This window comes from Ammospiza caudacuta, chromosome 1 (assembly GCF_027887145.1).
Source record: "Ammospiza caudacuta isolate bAmmCau1 chromosome 1, bAmmCau1.pri, whole genome shotgun sequence".
NCBI lineage: Eukaryota > Metazoa > Chordata > Aves > Passeriformes > Passerellidae > Ammospiza > Ammospiza caudacuta.
Window position 1 is genome coordinate 32,098,469 of NC_080593.1, and position 22,550 is coordinate 32,121,018.

A 22,550-nucleotide genomic window follows, 5' to 3' on the forward strand; every position below is an offset into this window, starting at 1 on the left:
CTTCTGCTGAAAGGGTGCAATTCTAGTTTGTGCCTGGCCACATCTTCTCACCTTCCCCTTGTATCGGGGGTGTGCTGCTTCATCACCACCATCAGCTGAAACAGCTTAGCTGAGAAAATATCTTTTGTGTGAGTGTTTTTTCCAGTTGGATTAAGTGAGTTTCTCTGAGTTGCTACATGGCCACACTGGTACAACCACAAGGAAATCGATGGTAATGCACACCTGGGCAAGAAGAGGAAGAAGAATCATTCTTTTTGGAAGAGCACCTTCTCAAACTGGCAAACGGCAGTTGTGAAGACACACAGCTGCATATGAACCCGGCACAAGTAAGTACATAGCTGTGAATCAGCACACAAACTAAATGCCAAAACCAGAAGACTTTAATTAGTTAGCGTAGAATTGTGTTTGCTAATGGCTAGTGCTGCAATGACCAGTGAGATCAGTATAGACCACCATGATTTGAAAGATCATGGCTTTTCTGAGACAAGCATTGTCAAGAACAAGAAAACTGAGAGAAAGAACAGATGTTAAATGTTTCTGTAACTAAAAATGGTAAATTACAAACTCTGTCAAAAGAAAAATAATTTTTAAATAAAAGTAGAAAATAAAGAATCTACAATACGTCCTCTAATACAGAATAGCAGAAGGGATCAAACTAGCATAAGCTCCAGCGTGCCAGTTTTTTGCTTCCAGAGCTGCTACCTGCTTTGCTGTGCCAGCTATCTCAGCTTTACAAAGGGACTGCAAGAACTTTGCACAAAATATTCCCTGATCACATGAAACAGAAGGTTTGACTTTGGTTATCCCAGTTGTTTCCCTTCTCACTCTCTGTTTGAACCAGGAAAAACAGCTACTGTCAGCACTTGGATGTGGACCAGGGAATTCTACTTAGAATAAAATTTATTGCCGAACTGACAAAATAGTTTAGTTGTTCATAGCCAAATATTTCACCTGCACCGCTGTATGGTTTCAGCAGCCACTGTCTGGCTGTTTTCCCTCCCTAGTGATTGAATGCATACTTTCCCAAAGAGGGAGAGTTAATGGTACCCAAGGAGTTTGGCACTTCATTCATGCTCTTTAGTCATCTCAGATAAGCACCAATGGAGAGCTTACCCGAGAGCTGTGAAGTGCTCTTGTGAAGCTTCGGGACGGATATTACTTAATTGAAAATATCTCCCATTTTTAAATATGTAAAATATACATATTAAATCAGAAATCTCTCTCTCTTAATTATGTTTTAGTTATTATTTTTCAGATAAGTAAAGAGAGAAGCCATTTGCATATTATATTTTATGTTTACCTTTAGTCATTTGTTTGGCAAGTTTAATGTTTCATCGTAGGGGAAAAAACAAAAACAAAAACAAAAACAAAAACACAGAAGATATCTTTCACTATCTAGCAACTGAATTTAGCAGGACTCATACGTTTGTTATTGCCAGCATATATTTCATCAGGAAACCACATGAGATGAATTAGATTTCCTGTTCAGCTTAGAGAGCAGCAGAAGGCATCTAGCCAGTGCAGAGTTGTTATCCACTGTTACAAGAGACATAACTCCGACATTACAACTCTTTAGTAGCTCTTCATGAGAACACTAATATGAACAGGCTGCATGATGTCAGATTAGTTCTGTCCACTTCTGTGAGCTACTTATTTCAATGTATGGTAAATTTGCTGCCTAGGAAAGCTGTCTTTCATGCCAGGCAACTTTGTCTGTGTTCTAAAATATAAATTTAACTATATAGCTATAAATGAAGGTGTTCCTCTAAGGCACATGGAGAGCTGCTCATGGCCATATTCTTCTGCTAAGAAGAAAAACTTGAACTCTGAATTTCTTAGCAACAGCTTCTTTGAACACCATGTAATTCCAAGGAGTATCCAAAAGCAACTCTCTTTTTTAACTCTCTCTTAAACTCACATAATAACTGAAGCTTGACGAAAAGGGAAGAATTTTGTTATGATTTAGAATGTGACTTTCAGCTCTTTGGAAGTGAGTCTTGGCAATCTACATGAAGCTCTTTACAAAAAAGAAATAACTTCTTTTCTTTCCATCATCACCAAAAACAAGGTAAAAAGAAAACACTAAAGAAACCATAAAAGTATGACCAATGTAAAATGGCACATTTTCTTCATTGTTTTCTTCACTGTTTTCCTGATTTTTTTTCCTTATTAGTGAAGAAGGAATAGATTCCAGTAATCACATCCCACAAGGCATAGCATCAAATATGTGTACTTACAAGACCAAAAGCAAATGGGTGCTTTCCTCCAGAGGGGTTTAAATTTCACCAACAAAAATCAGTTACAATTGAAAGGTTACATCTATTTGGTGGAAGAAGGGTGGTTTGGGTTTTTTGTTGGTTTTTCCTTCTTATTATTATCTTGAGTGCTATCTGTGTCAGAAGAACTATTCAGTTGTGTGACAAAGCTCACCAGCACACCCACAAGGATGCTCAGAGAGACAGTGGAAGGATGGGGAATTAAATTCTACCCTGTTGGGCTGCCCTCAGACCCATCACAGAAGCCATCAGACCACTGAGGACCAATCTCCACAAGTCCAGAGGAGTACAGGGAAGGCAGAGTAGCAGGCAGGAACCTAGACTCATACAATCAAAGAAATCATTTACACTGGAAAAAATCTGTAAAATCATTGCATTCAATTGTTAATCCAGCACTGACAAGTCCACCACTAAACCATGTCCTTAACTGTCACATGTACATGCCTTTTAAACACCTCCACAGATGGTGATCCACTACTTCCTTGGGCAGCCTGTTTAAAGTCCTAGCAATCTTGTCAGCAAAGAAATTTTTCTTCATATTCAACTAAACCTTCCCTGGTGCAACCTGAGGCCTTTTCGTCGTGTCCTATCTCAGATTAGCTGGGAAAAGAGGCTGAACTCCATCTGGCTACAGTCTCCTCTCAGGCAGCTGTAGAGAGCAGTAAGGTTCCTCCTGAGTTTCCTTTTCTCCAGCATAAACAGCCCCAGCTCCCACATAAGACATGTACTCCAGACCCTTCCCCAGCTCCGTTGCCCTTCTCTGGACACTCTCCAGCACCTCAGTGTCTTTCTTGTTGTGAGGAGCCCAAAACTGAACAGATTCAAGGTGTGGCCTCACTGGTGCCGAGTACGAGGGGACAATCACTGCCTTGGTCATGCTGGCCATAGCACAACCTGAACCAAGGACCACCAAGAAACAAACACTTCATTTGGGCCCCTCCCTGGACTGTCCCAGGAGGGACCCAGTGTCCACGTGGAAAAGCCATCATGACAAAGTGCTGCAAGCAAACAGCTCTCTAGATCCCCTTTCAGACCAAGCAAAGGTGCTGCCTAGGGCTGGGATACATCATTCAATGCAGGAGAAAAGCATTCTCAAGTTGTGCGGGATTTACTACATAATGTTTAGGGGAGGATCCAGAGGCAGGAAAAGGGAGATGTTTAGGTGATTTGGGGAGGAGCAAGAGTGGGAAAATTGAGGGGTAAGGGGATAAACATGGCCAGTTGTGTGTAAATACAATATATCTCAATATTTCTATGTCTTACTACCTCTATTTTTCTTTTGTTCATGTTTTAATTCTTTTTGCCACTGACTTATTTCAAAGAAGCAATTCGGCAACCAGTAATTTATTAGAATGTAGTTTGGATAGAGAAAATTAGTAAGTATTTAACTAGCTTCTTCTAATAAACTTCAGCAATATTTAGAAGGAAAAGTCTCTTAAAGCTACAAAGAACAGTAATAAAGTAATTATACAACTTTTCTTCTGAAAAGTTATTTTACCTTATTTTATGTCTTGCAAATTTTGTCTTTTAAAGTGTTTACATAATTTTCTCCTCTTGAAGCAAGTGTCAAATATTAATAGCAAGAACAGAGACACAATTTTTATGTCCACACAGTATCTAAATATTTACCTCAGATATTTTCTGTGAAGTGGTCCTAGAATTAAAACATTTAAAACACTGCATTGCCATCGCTGTTTTCAAGAATTCTTGAACAACGGGTAGTCTGAATAGGGAAGAATAAAATATCATCTTCAGAAAGGAAAAATCAGCAGTCAACATCATTTCAACATCAAGAACAATAATCTAATAAATTATTAAATTGACACTTTTAAAGCACCTGGAGGGTCAGTGAAAAACAAACAGGCAGAAAAGATTTGTTGCAAAAAAATGTTTGATAAACTGCTGTGTTTTCTTCCTTTAACAGATTATCTGTCTCATAGCAAAAAAGGCAGTAGCAGAGATGTATATTGACTTATGGGAATCTTTGGGCACTACCTTATTTGGCCTTCTCATTAACAGGGCACAGAAATATTTTGTCCTGGGCTAACTTGCTGTACACAATATGTGCATAATTGCTTGCAGAAAATACTCCTAGACTTATTCATATTTTGTTTTCAAATAGAAAGGATATATGATATATCTGATTATAAGTCTGATAAGGTCTGGCCAAAATCTGATCCAACACAAAATTTTCACTTAAGACTTGGATGATGGAATGGAGAGCACACTCAAAAAACGCCAAAGAAAAGGGGTGCAAGGAAGCTGAAAGATTAGAATTCAAAATTACTTTGATAAATGGGAGAAGTGGTCTGTAATCAATAAGACAAAACTCAATAAATACAGTGACCAAGTACCATATTGAAGTTAGAAGAAAATCAAACACATAAATACAAAATTGAGAACACTAACAGCTCTGTAGAAAGAGACCTGGCTGTTACATTAAACCACATATTTAATAGAATCAATGATACCACACTGATGGGAAAACAGAAAAACTCGTCCTGGGACATTCTAATAGATATGTCATATGTAAGGCAGAATTAGTAACTGTTTTTCTTTACTCACCTTTCAGAAGCCTCTCTTTGGAGTAGTCTAATACAACATTACATAAAGAAGAATACTTTAAAATGGTTTAAAATATGGAAAATTATTGAAAAAGGGAGAGGTAATATTTGCTGTAAAAAATAGAGGCTGATGGAGGTGGGGAGGTGATATCTCAACCTTCCAATATGTAGAAAATTCTGAAAAGCAGGGATCCCTTTTCATGATTGTGCTTCATGACACTGAAGGCATGGCAGAACCTTGCTGGATTTAATGACAGCTGGAAAGGTTTAGGGTAAAACAGGAAAACCTTCTGACTCTATGGATAGCTACAGACAGAAATAGGTCACCAAAAAGATCAGGTATAATCTCCACCATTCAACTTTCTAAGAAGAGGTTAGAAAAATACTCCTCAGAGTTTCTCCATTCCTTTGAGGAAGAGGCAAACAAGTGGATCCTGCTGGATTTTCATTCTTGCTACTTTTATTACAGTCTCAAAGAAACAGAAAGTTGTAACTTAAATTAGCAATTCTTTTAGTACTAAATATTTTCATGACAGTTTCTGACAGTGACTTGCCTTTCAGAAATTCATGCCCTGGTGGTCTGCTAGTTTTAAATAGCAACATCTCAGAGGTTAGATCTCTTGCTGACTTTGATCCATTCTCTCAAGACAGCTTAATGCATCTCTTGATGCCTGCAGGTCTTTGATTCCAAATATTTATCTTCTTTCAGATTTATTTCTCACCACTTGAATCTTACATTTCCTCACAGAACCTCTCTGACACATTCATCAGCTGCAGAATTCAGATGACACTGTTCTTGATGCTTCCCCCTGGCATCATGGGGGCTGCTTTTAACTCTTTATAGGCTTATTTATTACTCAAATAAACTATCTAATGCAGTATGTTAGTTCTTTCAATCATTGTGCTATAGTGCAGTTAAATATCAGGTTGATTTTAAGGATTTTATTTTCTAAAGTACTTTGTCTTTGATTTCATCGTTTTATGCCTGTGGACACCCATTCTACAGTTAAGATTACTACACTAATCTTCACTATCTTGCAGCTACTGTGACAGAGAGAGTCAGCTATAATTACTTCTTAAATCAGATCTCATTTGTTACTTAGCACTAAATCTCTTGCACACCAGCAAAGCCACCTACTGCTTAAAGCACTCCTTTGTGGGAACAAGAATTTCCTACTCTTAGCTATATCCTTCAGTAGTATTTGAGCCATTAATCCTGGGTACTTGAAATTATCTATTAATACAAGTTTACTCCTATCTGGACGCTTGTCAATGCAATTCTTTTGCAAGGGATATTCTTCTACGATAAAATGCACTGAGACTTGGAGCTAGGTAAAAATTGAGTCTATGGCTCATGTTCTTGGTTCCCTCTCCTCAGAAATTTCATACAGTAAAACTGTATCCTATTGAAGAGTCAAGGTTAGAAAATATATTTGAGACTATGGAACGTGCTTGTTTCATCTGTTTTCTTTTTGATTAGAGTTCAGTGAGGAAAAAAATATTTCTCCCATTCCCCCCTCCATCTGCTGTACCTGCAGACTTGAATTTCCAGGTACATTCATTGATTTCTCAAACAAGAACTGACACATGTCCCTCATGCAGCTTTCATCTACATTTATTGATACCAGACCTCTGCAGAACTGGGTCACTTTTACCACATAAAAAATTTAGATTACAAACTGCAAATAACACAGAACATAGGGTATCCTGTTTATGCCTACATTTATTACAGGCATGTTAACTAGTATCCTGGTTGAACTTCATCCCACTTTCCCATCTTCTGGTACTTTGTAAACTGACAGCCTGGTTTCACTGCAAGGAATAGGTAAGAGAGGTCATGAGTCCATGAGTTGGACTCAATGATCCTGATGGGTCCCCTTTAACTCAGCATATTCTGTGATTCTGTCCTTGAACTGTTTAAGTTGAACAACTTTAAACAATTAATATTACATGCCCTGGACCTATCACCACACCTGCTATCACAGTGTCTCCATTTTTGGAAGATGAACTGAGCAAAAAACATGTGTGTGGGCAAAAAACTGTGTGCAGCAGTGCTTTCGGTGGCAGCACAGATGCAGGCAGACTTCCTGAGCCAGAAGGGTTTCCTGCACACAATGGGCCACATAAAATGAGACTGCAAACTTGGTTACATCAGACACAACTTTCTCTGTTGTCATATATTGTCAATGATGACAAAGACAGGATCTTTTTGAGCATCACATCTGGCTCCATGAGAAGAGTTCTGCAAATGCAGGTGGGGGCAGCTCAGCAGCAAAAAGAGATTTCTAGAATGAGAAGTACAAGATTAATGATAATAAGTTCAGCCCTTTTTTGGTGAGAAGACTAGTGTGTAGGCATGTTGTTGAGCAAGTCAAGGAAATAACTAGTCATGCAGAGACCCAAAGTAGAGTTCCCCTATCTCAGTGCTCTGGCAGCATTTTGGGCTGGGAAAATCAATAGCAGGTGAGATTATTTAGGAAATTAAAATAACCATTTTGATAGGAAGTGGTAGTAGACTTGGATACACACTCAACTGCATCTGATGGGGTCACTGATGGGGAAAACATGCTCTCTGCTATCCTGGCTGAGATAATTTTTCTTTTTCCTAGTAGCTGGTATAATACTGTGGGGTTGGCATTTAGTATAAGAATAATGTTGATAACACATTGATGTTTTAGGTGCTGCTGAGAAATAATTGCTCTAAATCAAGGACTTTCCAGTTTCCCAAGCTTTGCTAGTGAACAGGTGCACAAGCAGCCAGAAAGGATCATAGCCAGGACAGCTGACCCAAACTAGACACAGCGATTTCCATACCACAGAATACCGTGCCCAATACATAAATGGGTGGAGTTGACAGGAGGAGACAATTGCTGCTCAGGCTTGGACTGAATGTCAGCAGGTGATGAGCAAATGTATTGTGCATCATTTGTCTTTCTTGGGTTTTATTTTTATTTCTCTCTCTCTTTGTTGCCTACATTTTCATTGTTATTATTATTAATAATAATAATTTATTTCAGTGTTTAGTGTTTTATGTTTTATTTTAGTTATTAAAACTGTTCTTATGTAAACCCAGATGTTTCTCCACTCTATCCCACTGGAGGCAGGAGGCAGCCAGCCTCAGTGAGCTGAGCGTTCCTTACTTGCTGGCTGGGGTTAAACCACCACATCCACCTCCAGGCTCGAGATCAAAAGGAAGGAGTCACTGTGTTGCAAGCTTTTGTAAGAACCATGGAAGACAACGCTAGGGTTAGGTGATTCATGGAGGTGTGTGGTATCTGCGCATCCTGCTGCTCTCTCCTGGCCACGCTGACACAAGAAGACTATGATCCCTCAAGCTCCCAGCACACTGAGATCAACAGACTGACCCATCAGGGCCCTCTGGGCCCTGGCAGTCAAGCTCATGAGCTCATCCATTGGCAATCTTCACTAAGGCCTTTTCAGTTACTGATTTAATTACTTTCAAGTGGTCACTGGCTATGTGAACTTGTCTACCTGAAAGAAAAGTCCTTGATTTTCTGTCAGACTTTATTCTACACATGGCTTTCCCACATTTTTTTTTTTTTTTTTTTACATATTTAAGAGTATCTATCTCCTCATCAGAAGGAACTACATCTCTAGGTTTTTCCTTCCCTACTTAATCTAGGATTGATGATGGTAGGGTATGTCACACACTTAGCCAACAGGGGCTCTCTGGCTTGGGAGAAAGGAGAAGGCAAGTTATCTGCAGAGACTTACACTTGACAGAAGCCTGGGACAGGAGGAGAGAAGCCAAAAATACTTCATAGCAATGACAAGTAGAATCAAGTAACTCCCTGAGTTCAAACATACTTCAAGCAAGACTTGATTTTAGTTTTTAAACTTGTGATAGATTGGGCATAGAAAAGGATACAGAAAACAATTATCACTCCCTTAAGGTAAGCAGATCATCTCTGTGCTGGATGACATGGTCCTGGGTGTTGGAAAAACACATTTTTGACCTGCTGGGGAAGCTTCTCAGTGAATGTCCTGAAGTCAATTTCTACACTGTGTCCTTGGATATGCTGAAGTCCTGGATTGCAGCTGTCACCTGCTACCGTGACAAGAAACAAAGTCTGATGTCTTGAGCAACATCAGGTAGATTTCACTTCTCTTCCTAAACTAAAAGCTCACTTTCACAATATCTGACACAATGTCATCCAATAGTCAGAGCTGATACAGTAGCAGAGTCAGAGTGCATGGGGCCTGTCTAGAGCCACATAAACCCTGTTCAGAATAAGTGTTTGATTCAGTGCCTGAGACATACCTGCTTTATCATAGTAACTGCAACACAGTAATGACATGAGAAAATCCTAGGAGAACATCAGGCGAGCGAGAAGCAGGTACAATTGAATGCAGTACAAAGAAGGGAAGCTTTGTGTTTCAGGCCTGGAGAAGTTAGGGCCATGGCATTCAGAACTGAAGCATTCATTTTTGCTACTTGTCTTCCTGAAGGCAGGATTCTAAATCCAGTCCTGTGCTGTCTGAGATTCCCCACGCTGATGCATTTGCAAAGAGAAGATGCTACAAAAGAAATCACTGCTCAAGTTCCCCTGGTGTTGTCAATAGATATTTTACACAGATTCCAAGCAGGTCAAATACCTCTTGCTCGGTTCACTTGGGATCATGTGGAACAATGCCGAAGGGGCTTGCTTGCCAAGTACACGATTTCCACTGTGGCTCCGGTCCAGGCTCTGTCTGATCAGTAATGCTACGCCATCACCAAAATCTTCAAAGTTGCTGTTGATGGAGTTGAGACAGTTTACAACAAACCCACCAGAAGCATAAGAGTAAATATGCACCCAAACCTGCATATTTATTTCTTCGGAAACATTTGAGTTCCATGGCAAAGCAAGAGCAAGAGCACAAAGGGAGCATGAAAGAACTGGCAAAGGAGCCTTTGGGCTGGCAAATAAGCTCCATTCAGAAATATGGTTATCTGATACTTGATCTTACGCAATCCTGGCAGACAAAAATTACTCCTTCATATGTTTATATAAATATTGTCACCACACCCCCAGCTTCAGTCAAACAATGTGGTCTTATAGTAGTTCAGCACCTTGTGTCTAAGGGCTGCAGCATTTTTAAGCTAATACAAGCTCCCCTACAACTGGACTTACAGTTTTGTGAAGCCACCATGTCATTACTGTCTCTGCTGTTTGCAGCTGCCGGCCTCTCGTCTCTCTCTGTCCAAACGCAACCTATGCAAGGGCTGGCAGAGTAGGGAAGGGAACCAATGAAACTGGAGCATGCAGACAGCTGTCTTTCCTTCCCCCTTCACGCCCCCTCTTTTTTTTTCCCCTTTGTAAAGATATTTGATGTTGTTCTGTTCAGCATTACAAGCCCCACCGTGCTCTAGAGAGTCATGCCTAAGAGGGTCAAAAATATCAGTCAGTGTGTTAGGTGAAAAATCAATGAATGCTAAAGACAGCTTAAAGAGCAAGCCAGAAGTGATAAAGAAGAGAGTTTGGGAGCTTAAAAAGGGGGAGAAAAAAAGAAAAAAAAAATGCAACATACAGGTGCGGATTTAGGGTGAGAGAATATTTTTGAGGTGGAGAAATGGGTGGCTATTAGAACAAGGAAAGAAAGTAGCAAAAAATAATGGGAAAAGCAAGACACAGGGAATTAAAGTCACACAGGAAAAAGTCGGAGAAAATAAAGAAAATTAAAAGATAAGAAAAACGGAAACAAAACATAGAAGAACTAACAAACAAGAGAGACAGAAAACTGTACATATGGGTAGAGAGAAAAGATAATTAAAGTATCAAAAACAAGGAGCTAAGCTCTTTGTAGTTAAAATATATACACACTGTGAGAGACACAAAGCAATAGAGACTCTGCATTAAGTGGATTTTCTTAGTTTGGGCTGTTGTGCAAACCAGCCACCCTCATGTGATACTATGCCTGAGCTACATCTTGCCAGGAACCTCATATTTCAGTAGGTCTCTGCTCGCCCACACATTTCCATGTTGTGCTCTTTTCCTGGGTGACAACACATTTCTAAAGTTCTGAGCCTGAAAGAAAGTGGTAATGAAAGCCGTTTGCTTATTTTTTTCCTCTTTCTGATGTTTTACTTTCATAGATCCCCATTAGCAGTCGGAACCCCTGTGCCAACAGAAATACATCCTCAGACCTGATTGTTCTTTCATGTAACTCAACAGGTGACTGCTGCTGACTTCAATCAAAACCCACAGAGAACAACCATGTCAGAGTGCAAAGGGAAGGTGTTGGTTCATGTGGGAACAATGCTGAAAGGGGCAGACTCAGAAAGCTTAAGCTGGCAGAAAGAATTTGAGCAAGAGTGACATTTGGAATTTGGGAAAGAGTAGGTGGTATAGGAGTAACTATGGATGGTAAAAATAAAAAATTAAAATCATGGTGCCCCTACTGAAACCACCTACACCACCACCATCTTTTATCTGTCACTTCAATCACTTGCTGAGTTGAGATAGATTTTACTCTTTGCACCCTAGAGCAAACTTTTCAAAAACACTGTACCTACAGCCTCAGATGGAAATCTAGTGAAAGTTTAAAAGATTGCATAGGACTTAAAACTTCCATCTCTCAAAAAAAGAAAAAAAAAAAAAAAAAAAGGAGAGTGACCTCGATAGCACATTTGCCTGTTCTTCATTTATCCCTTCCTTCAGGAGGCGCCCCATACTCTGCTTCCTGACCATACACTCCCACACACTGTCCAGGGGCTGGAGCTCTCATGGAGCTCAGCCCCAGGGCTGAGCCCTATGAGCTGGAGGTGGCCCTGTCTCTGGCCCTGTGCTGGAAGTGGCCCAGTCTCCTGCTCTTCTGATAACCACTGGATCACCAGCAGGTCCTGTCACTGCCTCAAAGCTGCTTGGATGTGAAGGGTGCTGCCCCGACCAGGAGGGCACTGCCCTGCCTTGGCAGTGGACTCTCTAAGGAGGAAGCCCTAGTCTTGCTGCTCCCTGGCACTGACTAGGAGGCACTGGGATTTGGCTGAGCTGTAAACTGTGAACTACTACCACTTGCTTGTCTGAACACAAATAATTCAGCATTTGTGGGGTCATGATCCCTTACCAACTGTTGTTGCCGTGAAACAAAAAGAAAAATTGCCATGAAGATAGAGCAGGAATTCAAGCAGTTTTGGGGAATAAATAGATGAAAGAAGGGAGCTTTAATTACATTCTTTAAAAGTACAATAGTGGGATGTCCTTAGAATCTCAGTTCACAATAACTGTGTTGGACAGCTTGGGGGAGCAAGAAGTGAATATTCATTTTCACTGTCGAAAACAGAGAAGAAGCAATCTTAACTAATTATGTGTGATACTTTTTTGTGTACTTTTCTTTGGCACATTGTTAGGAAATGGGTGAATTTCAGGAATGTAGTTTTTAATTTTCACTACTACAGTGGGTAAGCCTTTCAAAAGTATGGAGCTATGCTCTGGGAATAAAACCACACCACAGTGACTGACACACAAGAAAATTGTCTCTTTATAAAACAGAAACCTTTGTAACTACAGAATTGTGAAGGAGTTCAGAAAATTACTCTGTCCAACCCTGCACTGAGGTGGAATCAAATACTTGCAGAGCAGCCTGGTACATGCACATCCTAGCTTCTCAAAAACTTCCTGTGAAGGAAGTTCCTTTGCCCAACAGTTGGTCTGCTCTGGTGCCTTGCCACTACAATACAACATACAGAGCAGAGATTCAGAGCATGGCAATGTTATGCTCATAGTAGGGACAAACATCGTTCATTCACTGACAATGTAACACTTGAGTTGGATTCAATGATCCTTGTGGGTCACTCCAACCCAGACTGTTCTGTCCTGTAGTTTTCTACTTGTGACCTGTGTTTTCTGTCTGTACAATGGCTGGAAACAGCCTGTATCATGTTTATGTCTATCACTTTCTTACTTTACAATGGTATTTCTACATTTCCTCTCTGGTTCCAAAGGGTTTATTGGAGGCCTGGAATAGGGACTGAGGGGAGGACGGCCTCCTCCCTTTGAAGGATGAAACTGTTGAACAGCTGGTAAAGACCTGCTTTGGTACTTTCATCTTTGACTTATCCTAGAATCATAGAATGGTCGGCATAGGGAGGGAATTTAAAGATCCATCTAGTTCCAAATCTTCTGCCATGTGAGATTCATTTCACTAGGCCAGGTTGCTCAGAATTCCATCCAGCCTAGCCTGGAACACTTCCAGGGATGGACCATCCACAACTCCTCTGGGCAACCTGTTTCAATGTCCCAGACCTCCAAAGTAAAGAATTTTTTCCTAGTATCTAACCTAAACCTACTCTCAGACTGAAGCCATACCCCCATTGTCCTATAAATAGTTCTTGCAAAGAGTCTCTCTCCATCTTTCTTGTAGGCTCCCTTTAGGTACTGGAAGGCTGCAAAAAAGGTTAACCCTTAAGCCTCCTCTTTTCACTACTGAAAAATCCCAAATCTCTCAGCTTTCCGTTGTAGGAGGGGTGTTCTGTGCCATTAATCATTATGGAGGCTGATGATTTTGCACTTGACAAACAGCTTGGGCATATGGCATAGAAAATTTTAACGGACAAAATTTGCACCCGTGCACCATTTTTTTTTTCAAAATCTGAGTAACAATAAGAGGCTTTGCCATGGAGGTGGTTATTGTAGATCCACCATAGCTGCCACGACCAGCTTCGGACCAGCCAGGCTGAGCGGGGCCGAAGCCGCAGGGAACAGCGGCACAAGCATCGGGGAAAACAACAGCACCACGGTAATTCATCTGGTTTTAATCCAGCAACAACGCGCCTAGTCCAGCACAGCGCGCCGGGGAGCGCCTCCCGCTTTGTGAAGCTGCAGCGAGGCTGAGCCCGGGTGCCTCAGGGCTGACCCGCCCCGAAGGCACCTGCCGGGCACCGCCGCCACGCATGCGCGCTCGTCGCCACCACGAGCCCAGAACTACATATCCCGGCGTGCCGCGTGCGCCCACCACTGCGGCCGAGCCAATGGCGAGGGAGAAAGCAGCTCCCGCCTCCACACAGCAGGTGCGGATGCAATCCCCGAGCCACCCTTCCCCCGCCCTCAGGCGGAGGGCTGGCGCGGTAGGCAGTTACAAAGGAGAGCAGAGGCGGCCGAGCGAACGGGCCCCGGCTGCCGTGTGGAAGCCGCAGGGGCGTCTCCTCCCCGCTCCCTGCGCGGCCGGGGAAGCGGGTGCAGGGGCCGCGCCTCAGGGCAGGCGGCGGCTCGGGGGCTTCCCGCGCGCTGTCAGTTACGAGCGCGCGAGGCGGGCGGGCGCCACCGGGTTGGCCGGCGGCCGCGCGCGGCCCCGCCCGCCCCCTCGCCGGATTCGCTGGCGACCGGGGCGCGCGCGCCGTCCATCATCGGGCCCAGCCACGGCGGGACCTGGGGCTGAGGGCTCGGCCGGACCCCGCCCCGCCCCGCCCGAGGCTCCGCCCCCCGCCCGCCCCTCCGCACGGCGCTGTCAAGCGAGCGGAGCGAGCGCGGAAGCCCGGGCCTCCCGCACGCCCCCGCGGAGCGCGCGCGCCTCGGCGGCCACGCCCCCTCCCGCGCGGCGCGGACGGCAGAGGGCCGGGAGGAGGAGGAGGCCGAGGGCTCCGGGCCGCGGCCCGCCCCCGGCCCGCCCCCTGTGCCTGCGGCGTGGGGAGCCGGGCTGAGGCGGAGCGGGGCGACCGAGGGGCCGGCGGCTGGGCTCGGTTTCCTGCTCAGTGGGCGTCGTTGGGGCCCCGGCGGGCCCCGCCCCCGCGCCTCCCACCCCGGGCCCCAGCTGTCACTCAAGGCGGCGGGCTGAGGCCGGCGGCAGCGGCGGGCGGAGAGAGAGGCAGCTACGCCACAGCCCAGCGGCGGCCATTCGTGGAAAAATAGGCCGTCCCGCTCCTCCCAGCTCCGGCTGCGACCGGCCTTCTCCCCGCTACCCCCACCCCACCCTCCGCCTCCTCCTCCTCCTTCTCCTCCCCCCTAGAGCGGCGCCTCAGCGGGGCATTAATGCGGGATGAGCGGTATGTAACCCCCTCCCTCTCTCCCTCCTGTGCACACCCCTCCCTCCCTCTGCTCCTCCCTCCACCCTTCATCCCCCCTCTATCCCGCCCTCCCGGGTTCCCCCTTTTCTTCCCTCTGTTCTCCCCCTTCTTACCCCGATCTTCTGTCGCTGCCCCTCCGCCCATCCGTGCTGCTTCCTCTTATGCCCCCTTTCTTCTCCTCCTCTCCCGCCTGCCCCTCCGGCTTGCCTCCTCCGTACCTCCCTCCTCCATTCCCCCTTTCTTCGCTAACCCTCCCTCCTGAGCACATCCTTCCCTCCTTCATTCCTCTTTTCCTCCCTCTTTCCCTCCCATGCACAACCCTCCTCCTGCCCCCTAAAGCATCGGCGGCCACTCAGTGGCCGTCGATGCTTTAGGGGGCAGGAGGAGGAGGAGGGTTGTGGGTGGTTTTTTCCTGCTGTCTCTGGGAGAGGAAACCAAACCTCCCCTTTCTGGGTGTTAACTCTCCAGCCCCCATGGGTTGGGTTTCAAACCACGTTTCTTAGGACTCGTTCTTTTGTAATAATGATTTGTACTGTTGTTTTTATAAAGAGGCAAAAGCGACAAGCTGGGAACCGAAAAGGATATGCTCGTAGGTTTTGTTATTGTATAAATGAAGGTGAATAATTAACCTGTTACGCTTGATATTTTTGCAGATCAAAAGAAGGAGGAAGCTATGCCCACAGAGGGAGAGAAATCTCCCGAGGCAGAGAATAACAACAATAATAATAAAAAAGGGAAAACTGGAGGCTCACAGGTAAAGAACACACACCCGAATAGGGAAGTGCCCAAACTATTAGCATTTAAAATGAAATGTTCAGCTAACAGCATTTCCTGCTCAGGGCATCTTTCTTTGGGTTGGATGAAGCACAGTTGGTTGGGTGCAGTGTTTTTACTGCCTGGACATGTTTGTTTGGTTGCATTTTGCAGTGATCAGCTGCTTTCCATGAAGCATTTTTAATTTTTTTTCTTTATTTTGAGGGGGAAAAAAGACTGAATTGATGATGCAGTTGAGGTCTTGGCTGTCACATAATCATTGATAATTAAAGACTTTTAAGAGCATTATGTTTAAAGATTATTTACAGCAATTCATACTTCCTTATTCAGAGCTGTATCATTGGTCTCTGTGCAGAAGCGCCTTGTTGGGGTTTTTTTTGGCTTCCTGTGCAAACCTTAATGCTCACTTTTGATGCTTGATACTTGCACTCTTGTCCTGAATCCTTTCTGTTTTCTCTTTTTATGGATAGGATTCTCAACCTTCACCTCTCGCTTTGCTAGCAGCCACTTGCAGCAAAATAGGAACTCCTGGTGAGAATCAAGGAACTGGACAGCAGCAGATTATTATAGACCCAAATCAAGGTTTGGTGCAGCTTCAGAATCAGCCACAGCAGTTGGAATTGGTAACAACTCAGCTAGCTGGAAATGCTTGGCAGCTCGTTGCCGCTGCTCCTTCTGCTTCAAAAGAAAATAATGTTGCTCAGCAAGGCTCTTCTGTTGCCTCAAGTGCAGCAAGTCCCTCCAGCAGTAACAATGGAAGTACATCTCCTTCAAAAACCAAATCAGGCAATTCTACAACGACCCCTGGACAATTCCAAGTCATTCAAGTGCAGAATCCAAGCGGTAGTGTCCAGTACCAAGTGATTCCACAGATTCAGACAACGGAAGGTCAAATCAATCCATCCAACGCTACTGGCATACAAGACATACAGGGTCAAATTCAGCTTATTCCTGCAGGGAATAATCAAGCTATCCTCACAACTGCAAACAGGACAGCTTCGGGAAATGTTATTGCTCAAAACCTAGCAAATCAGACAGTTCCAGTCCAAATTAGGCCCGGTGTTTCCATACCGCTGCAACTGCAAACTATTCCTGGTACTCAGGCACAAGTTGTAACAACGCTACCTATAAACATTGGTGGGGTAACCCTGGCTTTGCCTGTGATTAACAACGTTGCCACTGGAGGAAGTTCCGGGCAAGTTGGCCAGTCTACAGAGAGTGGAGTTTCCAATGGAAATCAGCTGGCGTCTACACCTGTCACTTCTGCCTCTGGTAGTACCATGCCAGAGTCTCCTTCCTCATCTTCCACTGCTACAACCACTGCCTCAACATCTCTGACTAGCAGTGACACACTGGTCAGCTCTGCAGAAACAGGCCAATACACAAGCACAGCAGGCAGCAGTTCAGAGCAGGCGGCTGAAGAACCTCAAACAACTGCTACAGACTCTGAAGCCCAGAGCTCCAGTCAGCTTCAGTCCAATGGACTACAGAACGTCCAGGATCAGTCAGGTTCCCTTCAACAGGTCCAGATCGTAGGTCAGCCTATTCTGCAGCAGATACAGATCCAGCAGCCTCAACAGCAGATTATTCAGGCCATTCCTCCACAGTCATTTCAGCTCCAGTCAGGGCAGACTATACAGACCATCCAGCAGCAGCCTTTGCAGAATGTTCAACTGCAGGCAGTGAGCCCAACTCAGGTGCTCATCAGGGCTCCAACTTTAACACCATCAGGACAGATCAGCTGGCAAACCGTGCAGGTTCAGAATCTGCAAAGCCTTTCAAATCTGCAAGTTCAAAATGCTGGGTTACCCCAACAACTAACCATTACTCCTGTGTCTTCAAGTGGTGGCACAACCATTGCCCAGATTGCTCCAGTGGCTGTTGCTGGTACCCCCATCACTCTGAACGCTGCCCAGCTTGCTTCAGTACCTAATCTTCAAACAGTAAGTGTTGCCAACCTGAGTGCTGCAGGTGTTCAAGTTCAAGGAGTTCCTGTTACCATTACCAGCGTTGCGGGTGAGTGGTCTGACAAAGGTTTGGAGTTTTGCTTGTTTGTATGCTTGTTTTGTTTTGTTTGTGATAGTTGTTTGTGGCTTTGGTTTGATTTCTTTTTTTTTTTACTATTACAAGAATACCAGATGATTTTAGATTAGCACTCTTTCTTCAGAATTTTCTGTAATGAACGTTAAACCCTTAACTGTGAGCAATTATCTCACACTTTATTACTAAAATTCAGATTTTAAAATAGCTGACATTTTTGCTAAATATTGAATTAATATTACCAGTGGTATCAGTTGAAATGGAACTGTTTGTATTTGATAAACTACTTAAATATTTCTGTCCTCTGTCTTACTAAAGACTTGTAGACTCCTGAAGTGAACATGGGACTTTACTGATAGAGCTTTGATATGTTTAAAAGCCAGCAAAAAAAAAGCTTTTTCCAACCAGGCAGTATTCCAAATCTTCTTTTGGGGACATAGAATGACAAGTGGCAATATGTCAGCTGGGATAACTTGTGTCCTGGCATGTATTCATATGAAACTACTCATTGCATTCTGCACTAGCTCATAAAGTTGTTCCCTTAAAAGTTTGAGTCCTGCAAAGAGATTGAGTGGAATAATGTGTGCTTGCACATGGTTTCTGTGGCTTGCTTTAAAATAAAAAGATAAAGCCAACTGGTGACTGTACTTCAGTACTTGCTGCTGAACTTTTGATATGTACTATGAAATGTCTGTTTGGTTGTGCTGGTCTAATGGTTGGGAAAGGAGCTATTAAAAGGTTCTAGAATGGATAACTGAAGTTAGTTTTACAGTAAACTCTGTGCAAGGTCTCTGCAGTGTCCCACAAGGACACCTCTTTATGTAAAATTTGCTGACTTTTAGTGTTTTAGATAAAACTTGATTTAGGCAGGAGTTATCTTTGTCAGCTTGATAACTACTTACCAAAACTTGGGTTTCTGTCATAGAAGTAAAAGTCTTCTATTGTAGTGGTTACAATAAACTCTTCCCAACAACAGCCTGACTATAGGCACAGTTTTTTACTATAAAATTGTTAGAAAAAACACATCATGTTTGACTGCTGTCAAGTCTGCATAAGCAAACATTAGTACCATATAGACTTTTAAATGGTTTGGGTTTTGGTTTTTATAATCATATGCTAAGATGAAAAATGTTTAACTGGGCAAATAATTGTTCTTTTTGATTGAAATGTTTTTGAGGAGACATAACTACTAACATAGTTTAGTAGTAAGAAATTAGCTATTGGGAGAATTTTGTCTGCTGTGGTACTTCTCAGCATGGAATGGCATGCTGGAATACTAAGAGCTGAGTTAGATGGCACTAAACCCGGCTTGTTTGAGGAGTGTCACACAAGCATTCATCTGGGTAATTAGAATTAAAATCTTGACCTTGTGTTTAGCTGTAATGGTTCAAAGAGAAGTTTGGTTATCTGTAGCTGAGCAGCTGTAGTCCTATTTACCTTGGAACAATTTTTTCTTGATAGGAAGGTGCTGGTTGATGGTTTTCTTAGACACAAGTCTCTACTTTGGTAGGGGACTCCATAGGAAGCCTGCTTTGGGAACAGCCTAGATTTGGGGGTGCATGTAGGTTTTTTCTCTGCTTACTATTGGTGTACTATTATTCAGTACACACTAGCAGGTATTAGAGCAACAGATTCTGAATATTATATTTGTTCGTTATATTGACCCTACCTGTGCTTGCATATGAAGTCTTTTGGAAAATAAAAGGATTGAGATTGGTAACTTGAGGACGAAAAAAGGGCAATGAATCACAAGTATGGTCCTGGTCAAGCCAAGCCTTAGTCATACAGTGTTTGTATGCTAAGTAGGTTACATTTTGTGACCATTGAATTCTTCTTCATTGTACCCACTCTCTCATGTCCTGCTCCCAGTAGGCCTTACAGGTGTTTCCATAATTTTTTGGCAGCAGTGAATCATAGAAACAGAATAATTTGGATTGAAAGGGACCTTTAAAGGTCATGTAGTTCAGTCCCTCTGCTATGATTAGGGACATCTTCAACTAGATTAGGTTGCTCAGAGCCCCATCCAACCTGGCTTTGAATGTTTCCAGGGATGGGGCATCCTCCACCTCTCTGGGCAATCTGTTCCAGTATTTTGCTACCCTCATTGTAAAAAACCCTCTTTCTTATGTCTAATCTACACCTACCCTCTTTCATATTAAGGCCATTCCCCACTGTCCTATCACTACATGCCCTTGTAGAAAGTTCCTCTTCAAGTCTCTTGTATCCCCTTTAGGTACTGGAAGGTGTTATAAGGTCTCCCAGAGCCTTCTTTTCTTCAGACTGAAAAACCCCATTTCTGTCAGCCTTTCCTCATAGAAGAGGTGCTCCACCCCTATAAGTATTCTGACATTTTTTCCTTTTCTTTTTCAATAAGGTACTATTTCTCCCCCAGGACCTGATGTTATGGATAAAGAACAAGCTTTTTGAATACAAGAGATTAGTTGTAATTTCCTTCTCTTATTTATCTCTGCTTCTGTCCTATGAAACTTCCTGATTCTACACTCTGGGAATGGGAGACATGGTAGAATGGAAAGGAAAGGGAAGAACATGATGTGCAGTCCTTAATGCTAAATGTATTAAGATTCCAAGGAAGGAATAGTTATGAAATAGAAAATTGCAAACGTGCTAAGATCTAAACTTTGCTTGCCACCTAAATAGAATAAGCTGACTTGATCAAGGCTGTTAACTTCCTTGGGTTTGCTGGTTTTTATTTGAAATGTTGTTGTTTTGTGTGTGTGGTTTTTTTTTTTTTTTTATTATTCCCAGGCATCATTACAGGAAACCTTTTGAAAAACAAACAGCTCAGCTGCCTCAATATCTGCAGACTGGTATTTCTTTTCTGCAGTACCTGAGCTTGCCAGTGTGGAGTGTCTTGAAAACAAGCTGAACTCTCTACAAGTAGTTCATTTGCCACAAATGAGCAGTCGAAGTAGGTGTTAGAAGTGAGCTGTGTAGAGGATGTCCAGAAAATTTTAAGAAGGCTGAGTGAAGAACTCATCCCATGCATTGATTCAGGTGCTCTAACTTTGTTAGAGAAAAGAAGTTACGTTGTCCTTCAATCAAGCCAGTTGAGTTTCTAGAAAAAAAACTTTTAAAATCACAATAAAAAAATCACAATAAATAACTTCTTTTGTATTTGTGTCATATTTCTGTTCAATGAACAGGGGTTTTCCTAGTTATTTCCACAGTGAGATATTTAAGCACAATTTTTTCTTTAGTTTTTCAGTAGTAAATGAAGCAGTAAAGCAGGAAAATACTTAATTTAAAATTATAACACTTTGTTGATTTATAGAAAATTTTGAGAAATGGAGGAGTTGTGTGTTTTGTTGTTTGGTTTTGGGTTTATTTTATTTTATATTTTATTTTTGTTTTGCCAAATAGATTCTAAATTCCAAAAGAGAAAAATTTCACATTGGGAAGAAAAACCATAAGATCTTCTGGTAAATACTATATTTTGGTCTACCTTTCATAACTTCCTAGGTTTACTCTGCTGTAAACCTAGGAAGATGTACAAGTGTGTTTGGGGTTTCTTGTTGTGTTTTTTCAGTTAAAAGTTCAAAAACTGATCCTGGTAAGTACCATACTTAGGGTTATATGTTGCACGTGGTCAAAAACGCAGGGCAAAGCAGAGACGTTCTCACAATCTTTCACTTTCTGGCCTGAGAGAAAACTTCAATGTCAGTGATGAAAATTATTTTTTTACTGTAGAGCTACTGAGTGCTCACACAGGTTGCTCAGAGATGTTGCAGACTCTCCATCTTCAGAGATATTCAGAAACTGTCTGGACATGGTCCTGGACAGCTTTCTGTAGGTGGCCCTGCCTGAGCAGAGTGATGGGACCAGATGCTCTCCAGAGGTCCCTCAAAGTCTATGCCATCTGTGATTCCATAAAATTTTATTAAGGTGTACAGAGTGTCAGTCAAAGGCATAATTAAATGTACAGAAGAAAGCTTTATTCTCATCCAGTTCAGTTTCTGAGCATTAAAACCAGATCTTTAATCAATTGTTTAATTAAGAGGAAGACAAACAACAGGCTGCATAGAAACCACTGTGATTGCTTGAACATTCAGGGATCTACTAATACCTGCCTTGCTGTGAGGTCAGTACCTGTCTTAGCCTTTTACCAAGCTACTTCTGCACTAAGTATTTCTTCTCTGCTGTCAGTTGTTGTTTTGCACATGGTTCCCTGTGGATGGGAATAGCCTGGAATGTTATAGATTGCAACTTCCTGAATTTTGCCCCTATGGTCTTGGGGAAAAGTAGATACTGCAAAATACCCTTGCCCTTTTTCAAGGCTTCTGCTGTGAGAGTTGCAGATGGAAGTTCAAAGGATTCCTGTCCCCAGTCCCTTTTTAAATTAAGGTAGATTTGTGTAGATGAGTTGATTGACACTGTAAGAGACTAAGTGAAAGGAACTGCTTTTAGTACTAGTTGAGTCTAAGAAAAAGGTACAATTTGTAAAATGGTTTCCTTTTGGTAAGTGGAGTTGTTTTGTTTGGTTGGTTCATTTTGATGTTTTTCTCTTATTCTTGGAGGGTTTTTCTTACTGGGCTTTTTGTGAGGTTTTCTGGTTGGGTTTTTTGGGGGTTTTTTGTGCTTCAGAAAAATTCCCTCTTTATGAGAAAAAAATTAATAGACCAAACTTATATCTACCTTAATGATACTTCTTAGAGTACTTTTGTTACATGATGATGGAGGTGTTTGCCCCATACAAAAGTGAATTAGATGATTTTGTTTTAAAATAATGAAAAATATTTTTTCTATTTTATGTATACTTGTTCCAAAATCACTTTTTTTAAGCAAAAGTAGTCAGATTCCATCACCTTGCAACACAAGTTTAAGCCTTTTTCTTGAACATGAGTGGTGACATGGTCTGAATTATGGGGAATTTTG

At 42.6% G+C, this 22,550-nt stretch overlaps 1 protein-coding gene and 1 long non-coding RNA gene across 2 annotated transcripts in view; one reads left to right on the plus strand and one right to left on the minus strand.

Annotated features, from left to right (window-relative positions):
• LOC131561828 (uncharacterized) lies at positions 1-15,040 on the minus strand. Its single transcript, XR_009275109.1, has 5 exons — positions 14,957-15,040; positions 9,976-10,067; positions 9,458-9,595; positions 3,906-3,999; positions 1-222 (listed from the first exon to the last, which is right to left on the minus strand). It is a non-coding gene; the product is annotated as an uncharacterized LOC131561828 (long non-coding RNA).
• The window catches only part of SP4 (Sp4 transcription factor), a 27,460-nt gene continuing 19,605 nt past the window's right edge, over positions 14,696-22,550 (plus strand). The window contains exons 1-3 of the mRNA XM_058811266.1: positions 14,696-14,822; positions 15,497-15,597; positions 16,088-17,633. Of these exons, the coding sequence (XP_058667249.1) occupies positions 14,816-14,822; positions 15,497-15,597; positions 16,088-17,633 (1,654 nt within the window). The 5' untranslated portion in view covers positions 14,696-14,815. The remainder of the gene's footprint in view (positions 14,823-15,496; positions 15,598-16,087; positions 17,634-22,550) is intronic.